This window comes from Nothobranchius furzeri, chromosome 6 (assembly GCF_043380555.1).
Source record: "Nothobranchius furzeri strain GRZ-AD chromosome 6, NfurGRZ-RIMD1, whole genome shotgun sequence".
In the NCBI taxonomy this organism is placed as follows: domain Eukaryota; kingdom Metazoa; phylum Chordata; class Actinopteri; order Cyprinodontiformes; family Nothobranchiidae; genus Nothobranchius; species Nothobranchius furzeri.
Genome location: NC_091746.1, coordinates 61228301 through 61255326, shown reverse-complemented (window position 1 = coordinate 61255326; position 27026 = coordinate 61228301). Strand labels below are relative to the sequence as shown.

Here is a 27026-nt window from a genome sequence, read left to right as displayed (position 1 = left end):
GTGCAGGAACAAGAGGAACTAAGAAAAGGTTTAATCAAAACAAGGAACTAGACTGAAGATAATATCTTGAAGCAAAAGAAGGCATGAAACCAGACGAAAGAAAGCTAAAACAAAAGGGGAATCTGACCAGAAGTGGAAGAACCAGGATGCTTTGAAATTCTGGGACAGTTCCAAAAGGAGAACACGTGAGCTGATAGGAAGCAAAGTCAATGACTGGAGCTGAGGTACAAAAACAAAGGAACAGATCATGAGACTTGTAGTGATGTGACGTTCACAAACGAATAAATCTTTTGAACGGCTCTTCAAAGTCAACGATGAGAGCCGAGTCCTTGTAGAGAATCGTACTTCTTGTCTTCTATCCCACCCCACTCTCCCAGACAACATTTATTCTGTACCTGTAATGCAAAATAGTGACCCAACAACCTTCATCTAAAAGATTATAATTGTATTATGCACTAACTGAATCCAGGTTTCAGAAATCAGGTGTAGATTTATAACTGGGAAACGGACACATTTTGGTTTTAGAATCATTCCTGTTGCATATTGTCTTTTTATTAAACATTTTAAGTAAAAAATATGCAATAATTTTAAAAAATGACGAAGAACTAAACTATCTGAAGGAGGTCAAAATGGCCACACGGTGTCACTGTGGCTGTTTATTGTACTTAACATGTTACATCAGTGACATCTAGTGGCCATTCTTCCCCACTGCATCAGTACATTCAGTACGACCGAGCTGCAACCAAAGAGTTAAGATTTTAAATCCTATTATTACACAACACACTGTACGTAGTTGAATTGATCTTGACAGCTCACGTGGTCAGACTGTATGTAACCCGGATGACAAACTTCCCCCACTGTACCTTTTCCTTCTTCAAGATCTCCTCCGAGCGGACCAGAATGGATTTCATGACGGATCGGGATGTGCAGAAGGTCCGAATTAAATGAAATTAATTATTTAAACAAAAATTCTAAAATTCTGAAGCTGGGATCTGATCATTTAAAATGAAAGATGCAGAAATCTTTCTTCATGTTTGTAAGAGAACTATCTTTTGAGACGTGCTTAGATAAACCAGGAGACATCTAAATGTTTACTGAGATCTTGTAAGTGCGAAAAGTTTTCATGCTGCGCAGTATGAACGTTTGGGTGAACTGATCAGTTATATACAGTGTGTGTGTGTGTGTGTGTGTGTGTGTGTGTGTGTGCGTGCGTGCGTGTGTGTGTGAATTTTCAGAATTTTTATTTTAATCAAAATGATCAGTTCAACTGATGCAGTTACAAAGTATTAATAACAACACAAGTGATTCAAAAAATTCTGACGTTTTTAGAACTTTAAAAACAAAATAATCAAAAATGAACTATAGCACGTGTATTTTTTTTTCTTTTTATGAAAAAAAAATCGTTTTATTAGATTAGAATTTCAGTCTGGAAAATAAAAATAGTTATTTGGTCACAAGCTTCATTAACCAGGTACTTTACTGTAAAACTGAATCTGTACTTTACTTGAGTAATTTTCTTGTTACTTTTTTTGACTTTTACTACTACATTTTAGAAGACAGGATTTATATATATATATATATATATATATATATATATATATATATATATATATATATATATATATATATATATAAGATAAAAATCTTGCCACTTTAAAGCAATTGTAATTTCTGCCCCACTGTATTTTCAAAAAGTTTCAAAAGTAAAAGTACATAAACTTGTGTTTTGCATTGCACTCATCTCTTAAATGTTAGTTGAATACTTTTAATATATACATTTTTACTTTTAAGTAGGTCTACATTTCACAATACATACTTTAATACTTTTACTTAAATGAAAAAATGTCTTGGATACCTTTTTCACTCCTTTATAATGTACATCTGCCACCACTGATTTAACCTTTCTCTGGCTCGTAGTACAAAGAGGATGGGTATGTGGTTCTGGATGGGCTTCTGACCCCCCAGGAGTGTGACGAACTGAAGCAGAGAATGAATGAGATTGTGGACAGGATGGACGTCCCTGAGCACTGCCGCATCTCCTTCTCTACCGACCACGACGAGCAGCTCCAAAAGCAGGTGTCTAACTAAGCAGCTAGGAAAAGGTCTATGACACCCTTAAGAAAATGACTCAAATGTATTCTTATGTTTCCTTTGTATTGCTACCTAAAGATGCAGGTAAGGTTGAATAAATTGAGTCTTGGTTTACTTTAATGTTGAACCCTTTTATTAAAGGTGCATTCTCACCTGCCCACAGTCTAATCATTACAGAGAGCACTGGCTGATCAGTGTTAAAACTCTGTTCCACAGGGCAATGCTGACTATTTCATCACAAGTGGAGATAAGGTCCGCTTTTTCTTTGAGAAAGGGGTTTTTGATGACAAAGGTGAGCTCTTGTGAAACTATTTCAGGTCTGTCAATTATTTCCCACACAGATGTCCCACAAATGTCAAATGAGCTTTTAGTGTATTTGAACTTTCAGGGGAGTTCATCGTACCAAAGCAGCGGTCTCTCAATAAAGTCGGACATGGTGAGGAAGCCTGATTGTTTTACTTAACAGCCTTTAGAAAAGTTCCTGAACCAGTTTTTTTCTTCTGTTTTAGCTCTACATGCACACGAGTCTTTGTATAGGAAGGTCACACATTCACCCAAAGTGCAGGTGAGCTCACTGGGATGCAGCATCAGTGAATGAGGCGCAAACTTACATGTGTTTTTCTGCTAGGGCATAGCCAAGAAGCTGGGGCTTAGTAACCCTGTGATACTGCAAAGCATGTACATCTTTAAGGTAAATGTGGCTGAAATTAATCTTACAGTGTGTTCATGCACAGAAGTGTTCAAATAAGCATTTTTTTATTTTTTACAGCAACCTGGAATTGGTGGAGAAGGTAAAGAAAAATATATATGTATATATAATCTGCGTCTTTGGCCATAATCTTGTTGACGGTTGGTAAACAAAAACAAAATAAACTTCTTTTTTGTTTAAAATGCACAAATTTGATGCTAAAAGAAAGAATCTGACAATAACAGAATATTACACTGTGTTATGGTTTGAATATGTGCAGAATCCATATATCGAACTTCTGCTTATTTATTTTACAAATTTAAATCTTAATTTTTAATGCATTTTAAAAGTTCATTAAACAAAAATCCATAGTTTTGTCAGTGGGCACCATCTAGAGGTGGAAAAATGTATTGCACCTTAAGCCTCTATCCCTACTTCCATAATTACAGCTGGAAGAAATGTCTAACACTATTGGCTAATGCTTGGCAGCGCTCAGTTTAAATGGCATGTGGTTTTATGGAAAAAAGAAGATGGATTGCCCACATTCTGTCACAGTACAGGGTAAGAATATAACTGATTTTCTAAAAAAAAAAAATCAAACATAACTCTAGTCTTTAAATGTAGGCCAACCATGGCAGTATCAAAAGATCTTGCTCTGCGGGTTGGCCTAGCCACGGTCCATTGTAGCTTCAGTAGGTCTACCATTGGCTCAAACAGGTTGGGCGAGCTAAGCACCAGAGCTGCAACAGAGAACAACTACAAAGATGTCGTCTGCTCAGGAAAGGTGCTCATTTGAAACGGCTTTAGCATCAACTTTGGATGATGTTGACTTGGTCTTTTCTTTGAGACATGAGCAGACAGAGGTACTTAAGTTCTTTATTTTGAAAAGGAGTGTATTTGCTTCTTCGTCTTCAACGGTGTATGATGGACTCCCCTATTGACCGATTTCTGTAGTGATGAATACATCACTTTCTGGTTCCAATTGGTTGTAGCACTGTCCCATTGCGTGCACAGACAGTTTGAAAGACAACCATAAATTCCGCCCCACGACTGAGCTCTGCCTGCGGGTCGTGGCCACACTATATTTTTACATATAGGATGGCTTACCAGGCTAACATAATTCCTGAAAGGGGGAAAACTCTGGATCTCAACGTTGAACATTCATTTCCATGCAAATCTATTGCCGCATGTCTACACTCCACTGTAAACTCTTGTGTGTTTTATAGTGACACCACACCAAGATGCTACTTTTCTGTACACGGAGCCTCTGGGCAGAGTAATGGGTCTCTGGATCGCCCTTGAGGATGCTACAGTTAACAATGGCTGTCTGTGGTTCATCCCAGGATCACACAGTAGTATGTATCAAATTGTTACAGAACATTTCCCTCATGTTACAAGAGAGCTAATGACTATGTCCTTTTCCCAGCTGGGATCTCTCGCCGTATGGTACGCACCCCAGAAGACACCTATCCACTAACAGACTTCATTGGAAGAGAGCGGCCGTATGATGAAGAGACATTTGTGGCAGCACCTGTTAGAAAAGGTAAACTGTCATTTAATGTAGATTTCATGTCTGGGTAAAACGGGGTTGAAGCTGTGAACCCCTCTCAATGTGTTCAGGCGGTGTGGTTCTGATTCACGGGGAAGTTGTGCATCGAAGTGCTCAAAACAATTCCGACGACTCTCGCCATGTCTACACCTTCCACATCATGGAGGCCTTGGATACCCACTGGAGCCCCGACAACTGGTGAGAGCTCGTTTTGTTACTGTGGTCTTAATGAAGTAATTATTTCAAAGAAATTTTATTTTTAAAAACTGTATTTAAATTTACTTTAATCATGTAGCAGAGCAATTCAGTTAAATGGAATAAACAGGTTTATAATAAAATTTGGATTTAAAAGAGCAGGTTCACCAAGAAACCATTTTTTATTTATCTTTGATAACTCTGAGTTAAACATGCAGGCTGAATGTAAAAATGTTCTTCTACCTCTATTTCCCCATTAGCTTCCGAAATAAAAAAAGACAAAAAAACACTCTGCTCAAAAAAACCTGACAGATCTACGTCACACTGTCACTTATACGTGGCCCATTAGGACTTGTGACGGGAAAGGCTGTGGTTGTTTTAGCATCCAGGAAACAGCAGAGGACATCTCAGCTAGTAGAAGCTAACCATTAGCATTAACAACTCCACCACACAGCAGAACTCCTTCAGGCTCCTGTGATTTTTGAAGGTAAAACATTAACGTTGCAAAGCAAGCGGAGTCAGTGGTAGAGTCATGTTGCTGTTAGCCAATCAGAGGCAAGATGTCCAAATATCAGGAAATAAGATTCCAAATCCTGTAATCTACTGCTACTTCCTCCTCCAGCTGACTTTTTCCCCTGAGAAAAACTACAAGGCATTAATTCCTACTAGGTGTAGACCGAAATATTGGTTGGCTGATATAACGGGCCGATATTTACTGATTTTTTTTATACATCGGCATTGGCTGATATTTGTCCTTAGTAAAGTCGATTTAAAGCAGCCCGGTTGCAGAATTTAATTTAAATGTATTTTTATGTTCACTAATAACATCTGCATAATAAATACTCTAAATTAACTTTATTTGGGTGCTTGACTTTAACACTGAGCAGTACAGAAAATTAATATTTAACAGTTAAAGTCAGAGTTCAAAAACTGATTCAGCTTCATAAATGTTGTGCATCAACTGATGTTTTTAGTGACATTTTAGCATAAAAATGAGGTGGGAACTATGGGTTATCCCTAGACATGGGACAGCAGTAGCTCAGGACGTAGAACGGGTTGTCCAGTAATTGGAAGATTGCAGGTTTAAACCTAGCTCCGACCAGAGAATACAGCTGTTGTGTCCTTGGGCAAGACACTTAACCTGCCTTGTCTGCTGGTGGTGGTCGGAGGGACCGATGTCGCCAGTGATTGGCAGGCCTCGCCTCTGTCAGTGCACCCTAGAGCAGCTGTAGCTCCATCATAGCTCATCTCCACCAGCGTGTGAATGGGTTAATGTCGGATTGTGTTGTGAAGCACCTTGGGGGGTTGTAGAATGCTAAAGAAGGTGCTATACAAATACAGGCCATTTACCATTTATACTGGTCATGAAAATCAGCCCATCAAAAACTGGTAGTGTGCATCGGCCATCGGCTGGCCCTGTCTCCTACATACCAGCATTGGTATCGCCAATGGAAAAGATTGGTCGAACTCTAATTTCTACTAGAGACCTCTGCAAATGTAAAATATGAATAAAATTTACTTTTATTTGGCTGTAATAATTTATTTCTATGTGTTTAACCCCATCAATCATATGTGCTCTGTTTTTTGTCCCAAAGGTTGCAGCCCACCGAGGAGCTCCCCTTTACTCCTCTGTACCTCAAATGAAGGGTGTCTTTGATATTTTATGCTGCATAACAAGTGAGAACAGGTTTAACAGTGAAAAAGTTGTAAAACAAGCTTTTAAAAACATGTTTTATGAGTCAGATTCAGTCCACATGCAGACCGGGACAGTGGTTCTCCACCCCAGTTTGGATGATTTATTTTTGTAACCATCCCGTACAAATCGGATACATCTGTAAAGGAAAAATAAACTATAAACTCCAGTTTGACCCCGTTGATTATACATAAAAGTGAAGAAAGATCACATATTTTAACTTTAGATGATACATCAACCATCATCACGTAAAAGGTTGCGGTACAAATGAGGTTTATCTTATCAGGATTGAAGTATTTTTTAAGCTTTCACTTGTTAACGGGACTCTGGATATTCCACAGGGATCGAATGTGTGTCCCAACCAACATGTTGGGAGCTGCGATCAGTGACACATTTAAGTAGATATCCAGTTAAATTTGAAATATAGATTCTCAGCATTTCTCCATTACCTTATTTAAATCCGGAAGAAAAAAAAATTGATCAACTAAATTTGTAAAGAAAAATAAAACAATGCTAGAATCATGTGTTTGTGTTGAAACAAGCCGTTGAGAGAAACTCTAAACTTTGCCCGAGTTTTTATTATTTTTACTGAAATACTTGCTGGTGAAGGTTCTCAGTCATCCAGGTCATGGTAATCCAAAGGGAGTTTAAATGAAGGCAACTGGGGTCTCGTTTATAAAACATTGCGTAGAATCCTTACTAAAACCGTATTTAAGCTCAGCAAAAAAAATGTACTTACGCCAAGTAGGTTTGTGATCTATCTAACATGGAGTACGCACAGCTGCACGCAATCTCTGCTTTATAAATCAGAGACTAACGAGAAAGTTTCTCAGCTGCTTTTTAGTCACATCCCGCCCTCACCACGCCCACTTACTGCCATAAATAGTCAATGCAAAGTGCCTTGTGGATCTCATGCATATACATAAGCCGGCTCGTTGTAGCATTTCACCATTAACCATGGCGACCGCAGATCAAGGCAGCGCTATTTCACCGAATCAGAAGTTGAGGTACTTGTGGGTGAGGTGGAGAAATGAAAGGAAGTGCTTTTGCAAAACAAATAAGAGAAAATCCACGGAGTGGCACAGCGTTGCTGAAGCCGTCAATGTTGTGAATTCTGCAGAGAGATCTTTGGCGGATATAAAAAAATTGTCCAATTAGGATTCGATCCCCAGACTCCCAAGTGAAAGTCACACACACTAACCAGTTAGCCAAACAGAGATCTGCCTTGACCAAGTAGCCAGGGCGCATGATCAATCGAGTCACAGTGACAGAACGCTCACACTGTCACAGACGCATGACATTCTGTCTCATTCTGCCCCCCTGCTGATATTCAGCATTTCGTATTCTCTCTCTCTCTCTCTCTCTCTCTCTCTCTCTCTCTCTCTCTCTCTCTCTCTCTCTCTCTCTCTCTCTCTCTCTCTCTCTCTCTGTGTGTGTGTGTGTGTGTGTGTGTGTGTGTGGTGGGGAGTTTTCTTGTTCTGTGTGAACACGAAGCAGTACAAGTGATAATGCTGCTGGAATTCATCATTTTATCCTTCTCAGCAGCTGCACTGCAGGTGCGCTCCATGTCCAAAATGTGCGTAAGCAAGGTCCTTAGTCAACTTAAAGTTGCGCACATTTTTCTGCTATGTTTTCTTTTATAAATCCCAAAGTTTGCGTGGAAAGTTACTCCAACCCCGTTTTGTGCGTAAGCAAGCTTGATAAATGAGGCCCCTGGACGTCTTTGGTTTCTTGAAGATGTTTTGCTTCTCATTAGAGGAGCTGTGTCAATTCTGACAGGAATATGATGGGGTCAAGCTTATAAACTGTAGTTTTCTTTTGTTGTTTAATGAGCAGAAACTACACATGAATACCCCTCATCCCTAACACCTCATTGGGGGCAGGGAGGAGGGGTATTCATAGGTAGTTTCTGCTCAAAGTCCATTTGCCTTCAATTAAAACCCTTTTGGATTACTGAAATACCTGCAACCATTTTCTAGTGCAATGTTTTTTGTAGATTTTTGTAATGATTTATTAGTTTCAGCACCACACTGACATTTGAATTTGTGTCTGCGGTGTTTAGCAGAAGTCTGCATGTTACATACTGTATATGAAACATAAGCTACACTCTAAGCTTCTTATTGTTGGTCATTTGAAAAAGTAAAAATCAAATCTGCTTAGTTTTCTGTCATTGGGACGCGGCTCGTTTATTACAAAATTTATAAACAAGTGTTGCTGCCATTTACACGGAAACAAGTGTAATAATCATCCTTGATTTCTTTAGTTCTCAGATAATCCAGTGTATTTTATCTCTTGTAAAAATGTTACCCAAGAAGGAATCTCTCGTTAGTCTGACCAGCCAGCCCCATGCCTCCTTCCTCATGTGCAGAAAACAGAGGATGAGTCTGGCAGGCCAGGCTAATCTTTTGTAAAACAGATTCCAGTTTTGAGCAGAAATTCTGTTGCTTCATTCTAAACCAGTGGTTTCCAAACTTTTCAACTTCAAACCCACAAAATAGCAAATGTCAAGATGATGGATTTGACGATACAAACACGGCAAAAAAAAAGCTTGTGTTCACTTGTTTCCATTTTTGATAATTTAGTTGAGTTTTTGTAACAATTATGCTAAAAATACATCTTCAGTAGGGCTGGGCGATATGGCCTAAAATCAATATCACGATATATTGAGGATTTCACCTCGATAACGATTAATGGACGATAACTACAGGTATGCGTACAAACAAAAGTTGCCCACTAGATGGGGATGTCACATGTTTTAAGTTGAGTTTAGTGACTCAAGGTGGTACAGCTTCTTAAAGGGACATGAACGTTGCCAACCTACACACATCTTTTCATTTTTTATTTATCAAATTTATTGACATTGGAAAAATGATCTCGATAAGAGTCAGAAATTTCGATAACGATAAATTATTTATTAATTGTCCAGCCCTAATCTTCAGCAATGGTTGCAACTCAAAACCTACTGTGTGGTTCTTGGTGACCCACAGTAGGGCCCTGACACCCACTTTGGCAACCACCTCTGCTCTGACCTACCTGTAGCTCCTTGGCAATGCTGAGTATGGAGACAGAATGGGAAACGTCAAAAGAAACGAGGCTTTGATGATGTAGCTTTCATTTCTTTATGTGTAATGTACACAGATGTCTACAGGCTCAAAAGTATTTAATAATCAGCAGCAGAAGAAAATTTTTAATGAAAGAAGATGCTAATTCAGCTGGAAAATATTTTTCTTGTCATAATATCTGATACTTAATCAGGTTTTGGTCCCACGTATTGAGAGAACCACTGAACTCCATTATTAGTCGAAAATATTAGTGTTTTAAATGATTGAACTTCACTGAAATTAACATTTCTGACTTAAACAGGTGGTTTAATAGCCTCTACTTATGTATCATCCCAAACCAATCACCTTTCTTTAGGGATGGACAATATATCGGCATCAATTTCAGTACCGGCTGATGTTAGTCATTTTTTAACACATCGGTATCGGTCTGATAAAAAAATAACAATAAACAAAACAGGCCAATATTAACAACCAATATTTTATCCATCTTGTCACCGTTTGTTTGCCTGTTTCAGAAGATCAGGGGGGGTGATTTGTAATTGTTTAGTCATGTGGGTGATTGTAATCATCTCAGAACCGTAAATGTGTGTGACGTGTGTACATAGTAACGTAAATTCAGCTATAATCATTTTTATTCTATACAAAATCTATCCATTGTCCTGCTGGGGGACTTCAATGCTCACGTGGGCAATGACAGCTTGACCTGGAGGGGTGTGATTGGGAGGAACGGCCCACCTGATCAGAACTCGAGCGGTGTTTTGTTATTGGACTTCTGTGCAAGCCGCAGTTTGGCCATAACGAACACCATGTTCGAACATAAGGATGCCCACCGGTACACTTGGTACCAGGGCAGCCTAGGTCACAGGTCGATGATAGATTTTGTAGTCGTATCATCTGACCTGCGGCCGTATGTTTTGGACACCCGAGTGAAGAGAGGGGCGGAGCTGTCAACTGATCACCACCTGGTGGTGAGTTGGATCAGATGGCAAGGGAACATGCCGCGTAGACCTGGCAGACCCAAACGCATAGTGAGGGTCTGCTGGGAACGCCTGGCAGAAGAACCTGTCAAGACGGTCTTCAACTCCCACCTCCGGCAGAGCTTTGACCACGTCCCGAGAGCAGTGGGGGACATTGAGTCCGAGTGGGCCTTGTTCCACTCTGCGATTGTCGAGGCGGCTGTTGCTAGCTGTGGTCGTAAGGTGGCCGGTGCCAGTCGTGGTGGCAACCCCCGTACCCGCTGGTGGACACCAGAGGTTCGGGGAGCCGTCAGGCTGAAGAAGGAGGCCTACAGGGCGTGGCTGGTCTGTGGGTCTCCGGAGGCAGCAGACAGGTACCGGATAGCCAAGCGGGGTGCAGCAGTGGCAGTTGCCGAGGCAAAATCTCGGGCGTGGGAGGAGTTTGGTGAGGCCATGGAGAAAGACTATCGATCGGCTCCAAAGAGATTCTGGCAAACTGTCCGGCGCCTCAGGAGAGGAAGGCAGCAACTCGCTCACACTGTTTACAGTGGGGATGGGGAGCTGCTGACGTCAACTGAGGCTATAGTCGGACGGTGGAAGGAATACTTTGAGGAGCTCCTCAATCCCACCAATGCGCATTCCGAGGAGGAACCAGAGCTGGGAGGCCTGGGGATGGACTGTCCAATCTCTGGGGCAGAAGTTGCTGAGGTAGTCAAACAACTACACAGCGGCGGAGCCCCGGGGGCGGATGAGGTTCGTCCTGGGTATCTCAAGGCTATGGATGTTGTAGGGCTGTCATGGTTGACACGTCTCTACAACATTGCGTGGTCATCGGGGGCAGTTCCTAGGGAGTGGCAGACCGGGGTGGTGGTCCCCATCTTTGAGAAGGGTGACCTGAGGGTGTGTTCCAACTATAGGGGGATCACGCTCCTCAGCCTCCCTGGAAAGGTCTACTCCAAGGTACTGGAGAGGAGGGTCCGATCGATAGTTGAATCTCAGATAGAGGAGGAGCAATGTGGTTTTCGTCCTGGCCGTGGAACTGTGGACCAGCTCTTTACCCTTGCAAGGGTGATGGAGGGGGCATGGGAGTTAGCCCAACCAATTCACATGTGCTTTGTGGATTTGGAGAAGGCTTATGACCGTGTCCTCAGGGGCACCCTGTGGGGGACGCTCCAGGAGTATGGGGTGGGTGGCTTTCTGTTAAGGGCCATTCAGTCCCTTTACCAGAGGAGCGTGAGTTTGGTCCGCATAGCCGGTAGTAAGTCGGACCTGTTCCCAGTGAGGGTTGGACTCCGCCAGGGCTGCCCTTTGTCACCGGTTCTGTTCATCACTTTTATGGACAGAATTTCTAGACGCAGCCGTGGTGTGGAGTGTGTCAAGTTTGGTGGCAGGAGAATCTCGTCTCTGCTTTTTGCGGATGATGTGGTCCTCCTAGCTTCATCCAGCTCTGACCTTCAGCTCTTGCTGGGTAGGTTCGCGGCCGAATGTGAAGCGGCTGGGATGAGGATCAGCACCTCCAAATCTGAGACCATGGTTCTCGACCGGAAAAGGGTGGCTTGCCACCTCCGGGTCGGGGGAGAGGTCCTACCTCAAGTGGAGGAGTTTAAGTATCTCGGGGTCTTGTTCACGAGTGAGGGTAGGAGGGATCGGGAGATCGACAGGCGGATTGGTTCGGCGTCTGCAGTGATGCGGACGCTGAGCCGATCTGTCGTGGGGAAGAGGGAGCTGAGCCAGAAAGCCAGGCTCTCGATTTACCGGTCAATCTACGTCCCAATCCTCACCTATGGTCATGAGCTTTGGGTAATGACCGAAAGAACGAGATCGCGGATACAAGCGGCCGAAATGAGTTTCCTCCGTAGGGTGGCCGGGCTCAGCCTTAGAGATAGGGTGAGGAGCTCGGACATTCGGGAGGGACTCGGAGTAGAACCGCTGCTCCTCCGGATCGAAAGGAGCCAGTTGAGGTGGTTTGGGCATCTGGTCAGGATGCCTCCTGGACGCCTCCCCGGGGAGGTGTTTCGGGCATGTCCTGCCGGCAGAAGGCCCCCGGGTCGACCCAGGACACGTTGGAGAGGTTACATCTCCAATCTGGTCCGGGAACGCCTTGGGGTCCTGCCGGAGGAGCTGGTGGACAAGGCCGGGGAGAGGACGGCCTGGAGCTCCCTAGTTGGGATGCTGCCCCCGCGACCCGGACCCGGATAAGCGGAGGAAGACGAGACGAGACGAGACGAGACAAAATCTGCTTATTTTAGAAGCATTACTGTCAGTATCTCAATATCAGCAAATATTGGGTATCGGCCATAACAGTGATCTTAATATCGGATATTGGTATCGGCCCAAAAATTTCACATCAGTGCATCACTACTTTTCTTTTTCCTGATAATTTTGTATCATTTAGATTCAAATCATATGACCAACATATAAACATCATGTCTGAAGGACCATAAGCTCACCCTTTTGCCATCAAGATTTAAAATAAAACTGAAAGAAGAAACCAAAACACTTCATGTTTGTGTCTTTTTAATTATTTAATGAATCACATGGGTGCCGCTACACGCTTTTTTCTTCTTTGAAGCACAACATGCAGTGTTACAGTATTTAAAACCAATGATGAAAAAAAAAAAACAATCATGCTCATACTTGTAAATGGTCACATTAAGAAAAAAAATCGAACATCAAAAACAAACCAAAGCTTAAATCAAGTTTATGATTTTTTTAAATAGCATTTTCATCTCTTAATAATGAGATCAAACCTAAAAACCATTTCAAGATCTTGGAAATTATTTTAAGTAATAAATAAGGAAACATTTGTCCAAAAACAGAAGGCCTTTGTTTATTGGTTTGGCCCAAAGCCCATCTAGGCTCAGTTTTACATAGAAATATACACATTTGTTCAGACGTTCCAATAAAGCACAAAAATACTCCGCAAAGTAAATGTGTGAACCACAAGTACACTCTGGGGTACCTGCAGGCACACGTTACAGTACTGGATTTAACATCTGTGCCATGCAAGAGCAAAAAGAGAGTCAGCCCTTGTAGAGAAGAGTTGAGCGGGACCGCCATGCTAATTTAATCTACGGCTTCGGTAATAAATAAGGGACAGAGATGCTTTTAAGGCAAATATTAAGTGTGATCTCCTTCATTTTGCCTTCAGAGAGGCAAAAGTTGGAGATGTGAATGAAAAAGTTGACTAAGACTAAACTTTTATTACTGTTCTTCACAGAGGCAGTACATGGGCATGTTTTGTTAGCAAAAAAATTCATAAATATGCAAGAAAATACTGAATCAAAACCCTCAATTCCAGAATTCTGTGTGTTTGTTGGACGTTTCACTTTGCCAAGCGGAATCTCCGTTGCATAATTTAAAAGCTGCCGGTGTCGGCGGCAGAGGCCAGAAAGCCACACCACTGCCGTCACTGAGTGCAGGAATATTTAGCAACTCTAACTCGCGATTCTTCAAAACTCGCTTTAAAGTGTCTCACTGCAGTGGTTGTGTGGTTCTTTGCTGTTTAGTGAGATTTTTCTTTTTAAATCAGTCAAATCTCTCAAAACGGTTCCTTCTCGCCTCTTTAGTGTGGATTTTGTTCGTTTTGTGATTAGAGCCGTTATCCCAACCACCTTTACAGGTCATCTGGCGTTTAGGTCCGTTTATTCAAAGCAGCAGCAAGATAAAAAGGTAAAGAGGGAGCAGAAGGTTGTCTATTTGAGTGGTGTAGGCTTCCAGTAGCGCCACCAGGCTGATGGAGCCAAAAATCCACGAGTAGCTCGAGTTTAGATTGATGCTTCCGTCAAAGATGAGGAACAACGCAACAGCGATGATCTGGGCAAACACAGATGTCGCCGTCCCCTCCAAGGTTTTTCTAGTCCCGGGCCAGCGGATCTCCCCCATGGTGCTGCCGAACACAGACGCCACAGTGTCGCCAACTCCCACAGCCAGCACGCCTGCGTAGGGCACCAGACCAGCTGCCCCAGAGAGCATCCCCTTTGGAGCACAGGGTCCAGGAAACAGCCACATGGGCAGAGACATGCCCAGCAGAAGGTAAATGTGGGTGAGGATGAGGGGCCCAGAGTCTCGCTCATCCAGGAACAAGGTGAGCAGCTGCCTGAGCAGCTGTCCCAGAGGCCTGATCCGGAAGTATCGCACATACTCCAAGAACAAGAAGACCGCCAAGCAACCCACAGATGACACGTGGAGCAGCTGCCTGTCATACATGAGCCCAGGAACGTACGTGGCCACTACAATCAGATGGAAATACTTCCTGACAATAGTGGAGGCCTGGTGCTTCTTGGATCCCGACTGGCGCTGATAGTTCTGATGCAACACGACACCAGTGGCCACAACAGCCAGAAGGGCCCAGTACCCCAGGAGGCAGAGTCTTTTGTCATTTAACGTGATAAAGTCCAGCAGCCACATGATCGGGTGCCTGCCGATGAACAAGGACAACCACGGCAGCAGGATCCCCAGAACCAGAACAGCTGTCATTATATGAAAGAAAAAAGAGGAGACCCAAGTTTCAGACTCCATAAAGCAGAAGAGCAGAGCAAAGAAGACACCCAGCAGCAGGGAGCCGATCACTACCACAGGCAGGAAGTAGTTGACCGGATCTCCTTTGACCTCGGACAGGTTCAGGGAGCGTTTGATGAGCTGGTTCACGATGAAACTGATACCACCAACGATGAGGAGGGCCTCTCCAGGTGTGAAGCAGCGTGGCAGCAGGTAAAGTACAATCAAGCTAAGATAAACAAAAATCAAAAGTACCTCTAAGACCTCAATGACCTCGGACACGGTTAGCGTTTGCTTGGTTGTGTAGAGGATGGCGCTGCCAGCCAGTCCCGCAATCACACAAGTGTTGATGGGCCGAGGTCTTGTGATGCCCAGAGCGATCAGGGAGAGGAACATAGCCAGCATCATGCCTGTGATGGTAATCACCATGGAGAAGCGCTCGAGGTAGACATTCCCTGAGGCGGAGCACTTCTCTTTCAGCACCAGGCCCAACAAAGGCATCACCATGGATGCGGGGACGATGCCGCTGTTTGCCGACGGACGGAACTGGAACACAGCCGCCCCAGATCTCAGCAAATGGTCCCATTTGTGCTGGACGTAGAAAGCCTGAATGACGAGGGCGACGCTACACCAGGAGTGCTGGTTCCAGACCACCATGTGGACACACAGCACCACAGTCAGAACCACGGCAGACTCCACGAGCACTGGGTTAACCTGCATGGTCGTAATACGGGAGCTCACAGGAGGTGGTCAGCAACAGTGATGGACTCTTATCACTTCTTTTCTAGGTTGCTCTTCATCATTTGGCAGATAGTTTCTGCTTGATGTGGAAATCTAAAGAAAAACAAGAGGAAATGTCAGAAATATACTGTTGTAAATTCAGAAAGACACACCATCTCAGCCTTGACGTGGCTCTTTATCTGATTCTGTCATAAACTTTGGCCACACTTAACATTCATGCAGTCGCTGTGTGGAAGTTCATGTCTGAACGTGTGTGTGAGTGTGTGTGCGTGTGTGTGTGTGTGAGACAGAAAGAGGGATCATCAGCCACAACCTTTGTTCCTGTGAGGGTCTGAATGACAGGTAGCTCATTTCAGCAAATAATTACAAATAATAACACCTGATCTTTTTACATTGATGCTAAACCAGCGCTGTGCTGCTACAGACTTGGTGGCTGGCCGCGTCTCTCTGGTGATGCTGCAGCCGCAGACAGGATCGAGCTAACAGCAAAATTTAGCTGACTGTAGCGAGCTAGCATAAAAAACAGAAATGCGGAGCGGAAATAAAACACTCACCAACAAAGTCAAGAGTACCTACCCCATCTGAGCCAATGCGAGCCGTGAGATGAATTAGCACCGTGCTTTACTAACAGAATTATCTCCTTTATCAGCTGCCGCTCCTCGAACACCCAGTAGGTAAGAGGCCATGTTTGACAGCTGGGTCACGTGGTTCTTTTTTTTTAATCTCCTCCTGTCCTGGGTCGACTCCTTGTCGTTCCGCCGGGCCACAACCCGACTACATCACCAGACATGCTAGGGTGGAGTTTCCCTCTTTAGTGTTGTTGACACAGCCATATATGATTGTTGACCAAATCGTGTTCACGACCACTCTCATTCATTGGTTCACCCACAGAAGGAGAAGAACATGTCCAGGGGCGGTTCGGGGGGGGGGGGAGGGGGGGGGAGATGGGGGGCGCTCCAGAGTGGGCTGACCACCTGTGGCCTGTCCTGAGGGCAGAGCCTAAATACTAATATTTTGTGATCTAACCAAAATGTCTATGCATTTATTTGAAAATTAAAATAGTCAAGTCAAGCAGTGTTTATTCCTGACTCTTAGTTTCACAGATTTAGAAAAACATTGTACAGATTAGATAAAATTAAATGAGCACAATATGACATGCTTAAAGCATAAGAGACAAAATAATCATGAAAACAAAAACAGATGCACAGAGATTTATTTTCATGTATCACATATATTGTCACATCACACATTTTTTGCAAAAATATATATATTGTGAAACTAATTGAATATCTGTTGTATCTAAAGTAACATTTTAAATGGCAATGGTCGTAGTGTTTTCTTTAAAAGCCTCTCTAACATCAGCTAGCCACATGGCCACCCTCCTCTGAACGTGTCATTAAATCATGGACAATCTGTTAGAGCAGTGGCACGTGCAGGGGGGGGGGGGGTCTGAAATGCCCAAAGTGCCATTTTTCCTGTCGTTCGTCAGATTTTACCATACAAAACTGTTATACTGTGATACATATCAGGCACTAGGATCATGCGGAGGCAGCCGCCTCAAGCTGAAGCCTATTTTCCCTTAGACCCGCCTACAAGCTCACTGATTGGCTCCGCCGCATCATACTAACGTGTGACTGGTTGTCCTTGCTGTCGCTCTACCTTGTAGCCATGGAGACGACGATGCGGTGGACAGTCGAACAAGGTATCCTGAACACTCTAGAGACCACCCTTTAAGATGCTCCGCTTGCCAACCCGAAAAGAAACACCAGGGTATCAGTTGTGGCACTCCAATGACGCCGATCATTGGTTCAGCAGATTCAGCAGCACTGAAAGCAGGGCAGGTCTGTGAAATAAATTTTCGGGTGTCACCTACCTCCAAATCCCTAAAATGCATAGAAAACTATGCTATCATCATTACAGTTCTTCTATCAATATATCTATCTTTTCCTTTGATCCATTCCTTACACTACCCTCTGAGCTTGGGACTGACACTGCCATGTTCCCTATTGGGGCTGCATTAATCTTCTATCTATCTATCTATCTATCTATCTATCTATCTATCTATCTATCTATCTATCTATCTATCTATCTATCTATCTATCTATCTATCTATCTATCATCTATCTATCTATCTATCTATCTATCTATCTATCTATCTATCTATCAATTTTTAAGGTTTTTGCCCTTTTTATGTCTTTAATCTATTTAATCTATCTTATCTGTCTATCCTTCCATTTTTATTTTATTTTACACTATATATATCAGGGGTGCCGTAAAGCGGTGAAAGATTAGGAAGATTTTAAGGGCCCACAGCTGTCAGGGGCCCGAAAAAGTTTCAAAGTTGAATAAAAAATACATAAAGTTTAAAAATTACTTTGCAGTATTTTTTCTCATTTAAGACATTAAACAAACAATCTTTTAGTCATTATGAAATGTGTATTTATTCAGAGGTCCCTACTTTATTTTGACTAATTAATTTGAACCCCCCCCCCCCCCCCCCCCTCCTAACGGCATAAAGTGGTACAGTCCACCTGGCTGAGGGGCGCATTGCAGGCGAGGCAAGCCCACGCAGCAGTCAGACAGCAGAGTGGGACAAGGCTGCAGTAAATATGTCTGCAAAAATAAAGTCTGGGTCACAGAAAAGGAAAGAAAGAAAGGAGAAAGGACAGGCAGAAGAGAGGGTGTCAGTATGTCACACAGTTTTTCCCAAAGAAAGGTGGGTTTGGTTGAGTGGTTAAATTCAATCTGTTTGCTAGCTTTGATATCCACAGTGGGAGGAACTATGTTTCATCTAATTATGGTAAATGGGTTGTCGTCCTTGTCCCTACCAGAATCAGCAGCAGATGATATGTCAGCAGGTGTCCCCTCACAACCCAGTGAACCTCAAGAAGGTGAGCAATGTAGCATGTTAGCTAGCAGCCTCATTTAAGGGGGTCTGTGGGAATCACTTAAGGCTCTCTTCTCTATCAGTACTATTACAAAGGAATATAATAAGGCTATTTTTGGTGATAAACACATTGTTTTTCCACATAATGATAATTATAAATATCAATCAGTAAAAATGTATAGGTTGTTTTGGATGCTAGGCAGGTTGAAGCATTGTTATTTAGTCCGTCACTAAGTGTCTCTCAGGAGCATTATTAATTGTATCATTGTAAATAATAAATCTTGCTGTGTACAATCAAGACTGAATATATTTTTAGCTGTTTTTTTGTTGAGAAAAATGGGTGTCGAGACTTATATACAGGGTATCCGCGGGCCCTTAAAAAGTCTTAAATTTGCTTTTCCAAATTTAAGGCCTTGAAAATCCTTAAAAATGACAAATAATCCTTAAATCCAGTTTCCAAAGGTCTTAAATTACCAAAGATCCAATAAACAAGATTATTTTATTTCTATAAAAATTTTCGTGAATTTCTAGTTGGTGTTCAGCATTTTTTGTGTACGATGTTGGCGTAAGCGGAACATACACATTCAGCTGGTTGTGAAAGGGGGCTGTTTTTAGATGAGCACATTAGCTGGTTAAGCTAGTGGGAGCTTGCGCCATGGGGAAGTGCAAGTTTAATGGTAACTGGATGGCTAATCCCACGTTCACAGCGTGGTTAGCACCGGTTCCAGGCAATAGCTGCAAATTATAGCTTAAACTAAATTTTAAAAATAGCTTAAATTTGGTCAAAGTGGCCTTAAAAAAGGTCTTAAAAAGTCTTAAATTTGGCTCCCTTAAACCTGCAGATACCCTGTATATACGTATTCATGCAAAGTTATCCAACTTTAAAATGTTATGTAACCCTAACTGACTCCGGTTTGAACTGTGTGCTTATTCATTTTGTGTCTATGATGAAGCCATGGAGACTTAATAAAGAAGTCACCTTGTCAGTAGTGAATCCTTAATTTTTGTCAGTCATACAGAAATACTTGATTTCAAGAGGAAAGACAGCTGAAAATGTAGTTATGTAAAGCTTTGACACAACATGGAAATTTAATTAGATATCCAAATTTGAATTTTATCACCAAATAAAATTTTAGAATAAATAAACACATTTTAAGTGAGTAATAGGGAAAGGGAGATTAACACCTTTCAGCATGCACATTTCCTGCTTTTTCCAGCATTGATATTGCTAATTCTGTTGAAGGAAATTCACTGTTTAATGAGAGACAGCTGGTGAAAATGATATGTAAATAAGTAAGAATGCATGTAGACCTACATAATTAAGCAAAACTGAAACACTAACATGAAGTATATATATTATATTTTTTTCTCCCTTCAAATCTGGGAGGGTGGAACCCCAGCTCCAGCTATGGACGAGCCCCCAGGGGGCCCAACTTGATATTTTTTCATGGGGCCCAAAATCTCTGGCAGCCCCCCGATCCACTGTATATATATATATACACACACACACACACACACACACACACATATATATATATATATATATATATATATATATATATATATATATATATATATATATATTGTAAATGGCAGCAAATGATGTTCGTGGTAAACAATGCAGTTCTGTCACTTTACATTTTGTGCTTTTATTTTGAAGAGCATCCCCTCTTCTACTACTTCCTGTTCTTCTACTGTTGTATACATTAAACGTTCTGCTCCCGGCTCATCATAACAACATGCTCGTGTTGCTCCAGAGTTGGTAAAACATGCAAATATGTTATTTATTTGTCATATTCTACATGGAAACTTGTGAAAGGGTATTTTACAGTGGTTCGCTTCATATTTGTGTCGTTTGTATGTCATGTTTAAGGGACATCGCAGTGAAGTGTGGAAGATAGGCTGGGCTGAGCTCAAACTTAGCGCCCTTGGAAGCAGAAGGAGGTAGGGGGAGACTGATGGTGTATTCAGTGTGAAACGAGTTGTTTATTTGATTTCAAATGGAAGGAAACTGTCATTTTATTTAAATAAGAACTGCAACTTATAACGGCTAAAAACGGCTACTTTCATGTAAAATTCATTAGTTGTTTACTAAAATTGTTTGTGTTAAGTTTAAAATGTAAACATGATTTCTATGCATTATTTGTGGAAATATTATAGTACTGTGATATTTGTATTTTCTGTTCATATAGTTTTCACTGTGTCATAATGCGAGGTGAAAGAAGGAGAGGATTAAAGTTGCACCAGTCGAAGCTCTCTGCATCTTGCGTGGTTATTCCAAGTGGGCCGCTACAGTGAAAACTCCGTGGCTGCAACAGATCTGCCATCCCTGCAGAGAAGCTGACGCCATCTCATCTGAGATCCAGCTACCAACCTGTTCCCAGTCACCTAACTCCGCTCGCACTCACATCCATCACAGGCAAGATCAAAACTGGAGCAAAGGAACTATTTACGCTCAACCAAGCTTGCAGCGTAATTTAAGTGCCTTAAACACCAACATAATATGTTGAGGTCAAAATAATTTGTGAGCTGGTTGCCAACATATAACTCTGAAATTGGTGAATATTTCAAGATCGATGGCACGTGGAATAATAAATTCATGACATGTCTGTTTATGAAAGGGTTTAAAAGGTGAAGCTCTTTAACTATTAATATAGAGTGCTCATTTATGACATTTTGTGGTTACTGTTTTATGCTAAAAATCCTTTTGAATGTCCATAATCTGTAAATGCTTGATAAATATTACTCTGTGGTAAAGGATAACTACAGCTTATAGGTGTGAATTCGAGCATAGGACAATCAAAAGCCACGCTATACTCAAAGCAGTTGCATAAACAAACAAGATGTCACTCCCAACAGAGGAAACAGACAATCCCACAGACACGCCACTCAAGTCTAGCTCACGTGAGAGAAAGCTAACAGAGAAAGGCCAAGAGATGCATGACCAAGACGTCAAAAAGCGTGAAAAAACATTTAAAAAAGCCTATAACGCTTGGAAGCTAGTAGCAAGGGAGACAAGGACAAAATTAAAAACCCTTTGCTCATTAGAAGACCTCAATAAATTACACGAAGATATTCAGGCAAAGTATGGTGCTGTAAAACTACAGTATGAGTCTATTCTACGTAACAGCGACACAACGCCAGAGATTGTCAAAAAAAATGGATGCCTGTGGTATGCTGACAAAGGAAATTTGTGATCTCATAAGCAACCGTCTAGAGACTATTGATGAAGATTATAATGATCAACTTGAAAAAGAAAGAGTAAGAGAAATATTAAACAAAAATGAATATGGGTCTGTCTTTGGTCTAACTAAAACTGAAACTGTAAGTTCATTTGAGTCATTAGAGAAATCAAGCAAACACTCAGCCAGTACCCACAGCGGTAGAGTAGATGCAGAAGCAGAGCTTGCTGCTAAGTTGGAGCAATCAAAGGCCATGGAAGAAATTCAAGCACAACAAGCACATCTTCACAAGTTAGAAAGTGAATGGAAACTTAAAGAGGCAAAAATGTTGTCAGAAATGAAACAAAGAGGTGAAAATGCAACAACAGTTGGAACAAGAGAGAGCAAAACTGCAACTGTTACAAGCAGAAAAAGAGGTCGCTATAGCAGCAGCTCGTGTGAGAGCATATGACAGTTTTGAAGATTTTGAGAGCCACAATGACGAAATTAAGAACAAAACTAGCTCCGCTTATCATAGAATACAAATTGAACCTCCATTGAATCCAGATGCTGCTTCATTCCAACCTCACCAGGTAGCTCCTGAAAAGACAGTGACCCAGGAGTATGTCAGTTTAGCTCAAGCAATCGCCAGCTCATTAAGTATGAATCGCTTGCCAGTCCCTGAACCCACCACCTTTAGTGGTGACCCTTTAAGATTTACTGATTGGAAAATGTCCTTCATGACTCTAATTGACAGAAAACCACTCCCAGCGAGTGAGAAGATGTTTTATCTAAAAAATTATCTTGCTGGAGAGGCGCGCAAAGCTCTAGAAGGTTTCTTTTATCGAGATTCAGAGAATGCATACAACGGAGCATGGAATGTTTTACAAGACAGATATGGGAACCCATTCATCATACAGAAAGCTTTCCGTGACAAGCTCATGAAATGGCCAAAGATCAGCACAAACGACCCGCTAGCACTACGAGAGTTCGCCGACTTTCTCCAAAGCTGCACTGAAGCAACTCCATATGTCAAAGGACTAGCTATCCTTAACGATTGTGAGGAAAACCACAAGTTGCTCAAAAAACTGCCGGAATGGATCATCCGAAAGTGGAGTCGAATTGCTGTGGATGAACTTGACACATCTGGAAACTATCCAGATCTTGCATGCTTCACAGAGTTCTTGAGCAAAGAAGCACGGATAGCTTGTAATCCTATTACTTCTCCACTGTTGATAAATTTCAAACCTGTAGATGATAGAATCCCAAAGAGAGTCAAAGCCTTCAACACAAACATACAACTAAAGAGTTTCGCTCAGGAGAAACAAGAGACAAACAGCAGTAAACCAAAATCACCTTGTTCTGTCTGTAAAAGTGAAGCTCATGGCATCACACAGTGTCCCACTTTCACAGCAAAGAGTGTTGAAGATAAAAAGGCATTCATACATGAAAATCGACTCTGCTTTGGATGCTTGAGAAAGGGTCATATGACCAAGGATTGTAAGGGACGACACACGTGCAATATATGCAGCCGTCGTCACCCAACCTGCTTACACGAAGACAGGAAGCAAAACCCTGTGGAAGCAACAATAAACAGCTCTACTTCCACAGAAGAACGTGCAAGTCAGGAAACACACAATGTTGTGTCCCATACATTAACACAACACGCTTCTGCTACCTCAAGTATCGTCCCAGTTTTTGTGTCTTCAGTACAAGAACCACACAGAGAAATACTTACATATGCAATACTGGACACGCAGAGTGACTCAACATTTGTGTTAGAAGATGTACTTGACAAACTGAATGTGAACGTCCAGCCAGTACAGCTGAAACTTAGTACTATGACAGCTATTGACACAATCATATCGAGCAAGACTGTTCGTGGTCTACAAGTTCGAGGATTCCATTCAAAGAGCTGCATTCAACTACAGCAAGCCTACAGCCATGATTTCATCCCGGTAGACAAGTCTTACGTTCCAACAAAGGAAACAGCATTACTGTGGCCTCATCTCCAAAACTTGGCAGATAAGTTACCACCCCTCCAAGACTGTGATGTAGGGCTCCTAATAGGATACAACTGTCCAGCAGCACTGGCTCCTCTTGAAGTTATCTTAGGGGACAAAACCCAACCGTTCGCACAGAGATCAGAACTAGGATGGAGTATAATAGGCTCATCAAACCCCCACCTAGACAGACAAGGAGGTCAAAGCTTTGTGCATCGGCTAACAGTAAAAGAACTGCCAGTTCCATCAGCGACAGATGTTCTAAAGGCCCTGGAATCAGACTTCATTGAGAGAACTCATGAGGATAAATATGTGTCCCAGGATGATTTTCATTTCATACAGTTCCTCAGTAACCACATCACACAGAAGGAGGACGGCCATTATGAAATGCCTCTCCCTTTTAAAGGCAACAGTCTGCCCAACCTACCAAACAACAAGAGGCTAGCCACAGTTTGCTTACAGTGTCTTAAGAAGAAATTAAAGGCCAACAAACAATACTATGATCAGTACAAAACATTCATGGAAGAAACGATTAACAAGGGTGATGCAGAGCCTGCCCCCACAACATCTGAGAGAGAGACAGAGTGGTACCTTCCACATCATGGCATCTACCACCCCAGAAAACCGGATAAATTGAGAGTCGTTTTTGACTGTTCGGCCAAATTCCAGGGTGTTTCGCTAAACAACACTCTACTAACTGGACCTGATCTAATCAATACTCTGGTAGGAGTACTTTGCAGATTCAGGAAGGAAGCTGTAGCCATCATCTGTGATATTGAGAGAATGTTTTATCAATTCTCTGTCACTCCTGAATACAGGAATTATCTGAAGTTCCTCTGGTGGAAAGGTGGAGATTTGGAGAAGGAACCACAGGAGTACAGGATGGCGGTTCATCTTTTCGGAGCTGCTTCGTCCCCTGGATGTGCCAATTTTGGCTTAAAGCATCTAGCACGACAACACAAAGCTAGCTATCCTCTAGCATCAACATTCATGGAGAAAAACTTTTATGTTGACGATGGGTTAGTCAGCATCCCATCAATTGATGAAGCCAAGAAACTGATCTCTGAGTCACAAGAGTTGTGCAAAAAGGGAGGCTTGCGCCTTCACAAATTCAACTCGAATGAAGAAGCAGCGGTCTCTTGCTTGAACCCTTCTGAAAGAGCAGCAAAGATTGAGCCTCTAGGGTTTGATCCAACCCCATCAGAACGTGCGCTCGGCATTCAATGGTCGATAAAAGATGACACTTTCAGCTTTAACATCAGCTTGAAAGATCAGCCTTCAACTCGTCGTGGTTGTCTATCTGTCATCGCCTCTCTCTACGATCCACTCGAATTCATCGCTCCTTTCAGCCTAAGTGGAAAACATATCCTTCAAGAGCTTTGTCACAGAGGCATCGGATGGGATGCCCCACTCCCAGAAGATGTGAAGCCACGGTGGGAGGAATGGATGAACGGTCTTCTCAAGTTAATGGAGGTCTCAGTTCCGAGATGTTACCACCCACATGACTTTCATGGCATTGTCAGAGTAGAGTTACACCATTTCTCAGATGCCAGCTGTGTGGGATATGGTGCATGTTCTTACCTCAGGTACAAAAATGACAAGGATGAAGTCCATTGCAGTCTTGTGATGGCGAAATCAAGGGTCGCACCCTCAAAGGTCACAAGTATCCCGAGGCTAGAACTCGCAGCAGCTGTGATTTCGGCAAAGGTCAGTGTCGTGTTAAAATGTGAACTTGACATGAAAATTGATCAAGAATTCTTCTGGACTGATTCGCAAGTCGTGCTTGGGTACATCAACAATGATGCTCGCAGGTTCCACATATTTGTTGCAAACCGTGTTCAACTGATTAGAGATAACAGTGATCCTAATCAATGGCATTATGTGGACACCTCCGAAAACCCGGCCGACCACGCATCCCGAGGTCTTCGTGCTTCAGACATTCACTCAACGAACTGGCTGCGAAGACCAAAGTTTCTCTGGGAGCGTGAATTACATCTAATGCCCAGCACTTCAACAGACTTACTCGTCGGTGATCCTGAGGTCAAAACAATTCAAGTACTTGCAGCTGAAACCAATAACTGCAATGACATCCTCAGGCGTCTAAGTCAGTTTTCATCATGGACAACACTTGTAAAGGTAGTTGCAAGAATCAAGAGACTGAGGTCTAAACAAACACAACGTAGTGAACATGTGACTGTAGAGGAGCGTGAGAGAGCTGCTGAGTCAGTAATTAAAATCGTACAGCAGCAAGCCTTCTCCCATGAGATAAAAATGCTTCAAGGTGGAAAAGACCTTTCAAACTCAAGCTCTCTCTTCAGTCTTGATCCCTTCTGGTCTGAAGGACTTCTCCGCGTTGGTGGGAGATTAAAACAGTAATCTCTCTGTCACAAAGTCAAGCACCCAGTCATTCTACCAAACAACAGTCATGTTACTAAGCTGATTGTGTCCCACTACCACGCTAAGACACACCATCAGGGTCGAAGCCAGACACAAATGGAGCTCCGGACCAATGGATTCTGGATCATTCGTGGGAGCAAGCTGGTTGCTAAGCTGATACGCACCTGTGTGCTTTGCAGGAAACTTCGACAGCCGACAGAGAACCAGCGGATGGCTGAACTCCCTAAAGAACGTCTTGAAGCCTCAGCACCTTTTACGTATAGTGGCATGAACTGTTTTGGCCCATTCATTGTAAAGAAAGCCCGCAAAGAATACAAAAGATATGGCCTAATTTTCACATGTCTGTACTCTAGAGCTGTCCATATCGAGATGCTCGAAGATTTGTCGACAGACTCATTCATCAATGCATTGAGATGCTTTATCAGCCTCAGAGGAGCTGTTCGACAACTACATTGTGACCAAGGTTCTAACTTCATGGGTGCCAGAAATGAGTTTAAGGAAGCACTTAAACAATGTGACTCCAAACTACTTGAAATCTTCCTGACTGAGAGGCAGTGCGAATTTGTCTTTAACGCCCCTTCTGCCAGCCACGCAGGCGGTGTCTGGGAACGGCAGATCAGAACCATTAGAAATGCGCTAAATGCCACTTTTGCACAGTGCCCAGGTCGACTTGATGATGCCTCTCTCAGAACACTGTTATATGAAGCCATGGCCATCGTTAACAGCCGCCCATTAACAGTCGATGGAATCAATGATCCACAAGAGCTGGAACCTTTAACACCTAATCACCTCATCACGATGAAATCTAAAGTTGCTCTTCCTCCCCCTGGAGTATTTGTCAAGGAAGATTTGTACGCTACAAAGAGATGGAGGAGAGTTCAGTATCTCATTGAACAATTCTGGAGTCGCTGGAAAAGGGAGTATATACTCAACATATCCACAAGACAAAAATGGCACTTACCTCAGCGTAACCTCAGAGTCAATGATATTGTCATCATTAAAGACGACAACCTCCCGAGAAATCATTGGCCACTAGGACGAGTGGTGGAGACTGTTCAAGACAGCGATGGCTTAGTCCGTCGAGTCAAAGTGCAAGTAGGAGA

General features: G+C 42.5%; 3 protein-coding genes across 7 annotated transcripts; 2 read left to right on the top strand and 1 right to left on the bottom strand.

Moving 5' to 3' along the window:
* Positions 1-777: 777 nt before the first annotated feature.
* On the top strand, positions 778-6385 carry phyhd1 (phytanoyl-CoA dioxygenase domain containing 1). 2 transcript variants are annotated; one of them, XM_015943018.3, is made up of 11 exons: positions 778-933; positions 1918-2076; positions 2308-2383; positions 2480-2527; positions 2601-2656; positions 2720-2782; positions 2861-2882; positions 4006-4134; positions 4206-4322; positions 4400-4526; positions 6119-6385. In XM_015943018.3, the coding sequence occupies exons 1-11, from the start codon at positions 841-843 to the stop codon at positions 6165-6167; spliced, it is 939 nt and encodes a 312-aa protein (XP_015798504.3). In that variant the 5' UTR covers positions 778-840; the 3' UTR covers positions 6168-6385. The 2 variants fall into 2 exon arrangements, with proteins under 2 accessions (XP_015798504.3, XP_070408504.1); XM_070552403.1 differs by lacking the exon at positions 778-933 and adding an exon at positions 997-1104.
* A 6349-nt stretch (positions 6386-12734) lies between these two features.
* On the bottom strand, positions 12735-16183 carry dolk (dolichol kinase). 2 transcript variants are annotated; one of them, XM_015943017.3, is made up of 2 exons: positions 16052-16183; positions 12735-15568 (listed from the first exon to the last, which is right to left on the bottom strand). In XM_015943017.3, the coding sequence occupies exon 2, from the start codon at positions 15452-15454 to the stop codon at positions 13883-13885; it is 1572 nt and encodes a 523-aa protein (XP_015798503.1). In that variant the 5' UTR covers positions 15455-15568; positions 16052-16183; the 3' UTR covers positions 12735-13882. The 2 variants fall into 2 exon arrangements, with proteins under 2 accessions (XP_015798503.1, XP_054600473.1); XM_054744498.2 differs by having other exon boundaries at positions 16030-16168.
* A 231-nt stretch (positions 16184-16414) lies between these two features.
* LOC107374366 (uncharacterized) lies at positions 16415-25903 on the top strand. 3 transcript variants are annotated; one of them, XM_054744494.2, is made up of 4 exons: positions 16415-17316; positions 18307-18366; positions 20236-20306; positions 20555-25903. In XM_054744494.2, the coding sequence occupies exon 4, from the start codon at positions 21901-21903 to the stop codon at positions 25900-25902; it is 4002 nt and encodes a 1333-aa protein (XP_054600469.2). In that variant the 5' UTR covers positions 16415-17316; positions 18307-18366; positions 20236-20306; positions 20555-21900; the 3' UTR covers position 25903. The 3 variants fall into 3 exon arrangements, with proteins under 3 accessions (XP_054600469.2, XP_054600468.2, XP_070408502.1); XM_054744493.2 differs by lacking the exon at positions 16415-17316 and adding an exon at positions 17966-18191; XM_070552401.1 differs by lacking the exons at positions 16415-17316; positions 18307-18366 and adding an exon at positions 19923-20124.
* The last annotated feature ends 1123 nt before the right edge of the window (positions 25904-27026 follow it).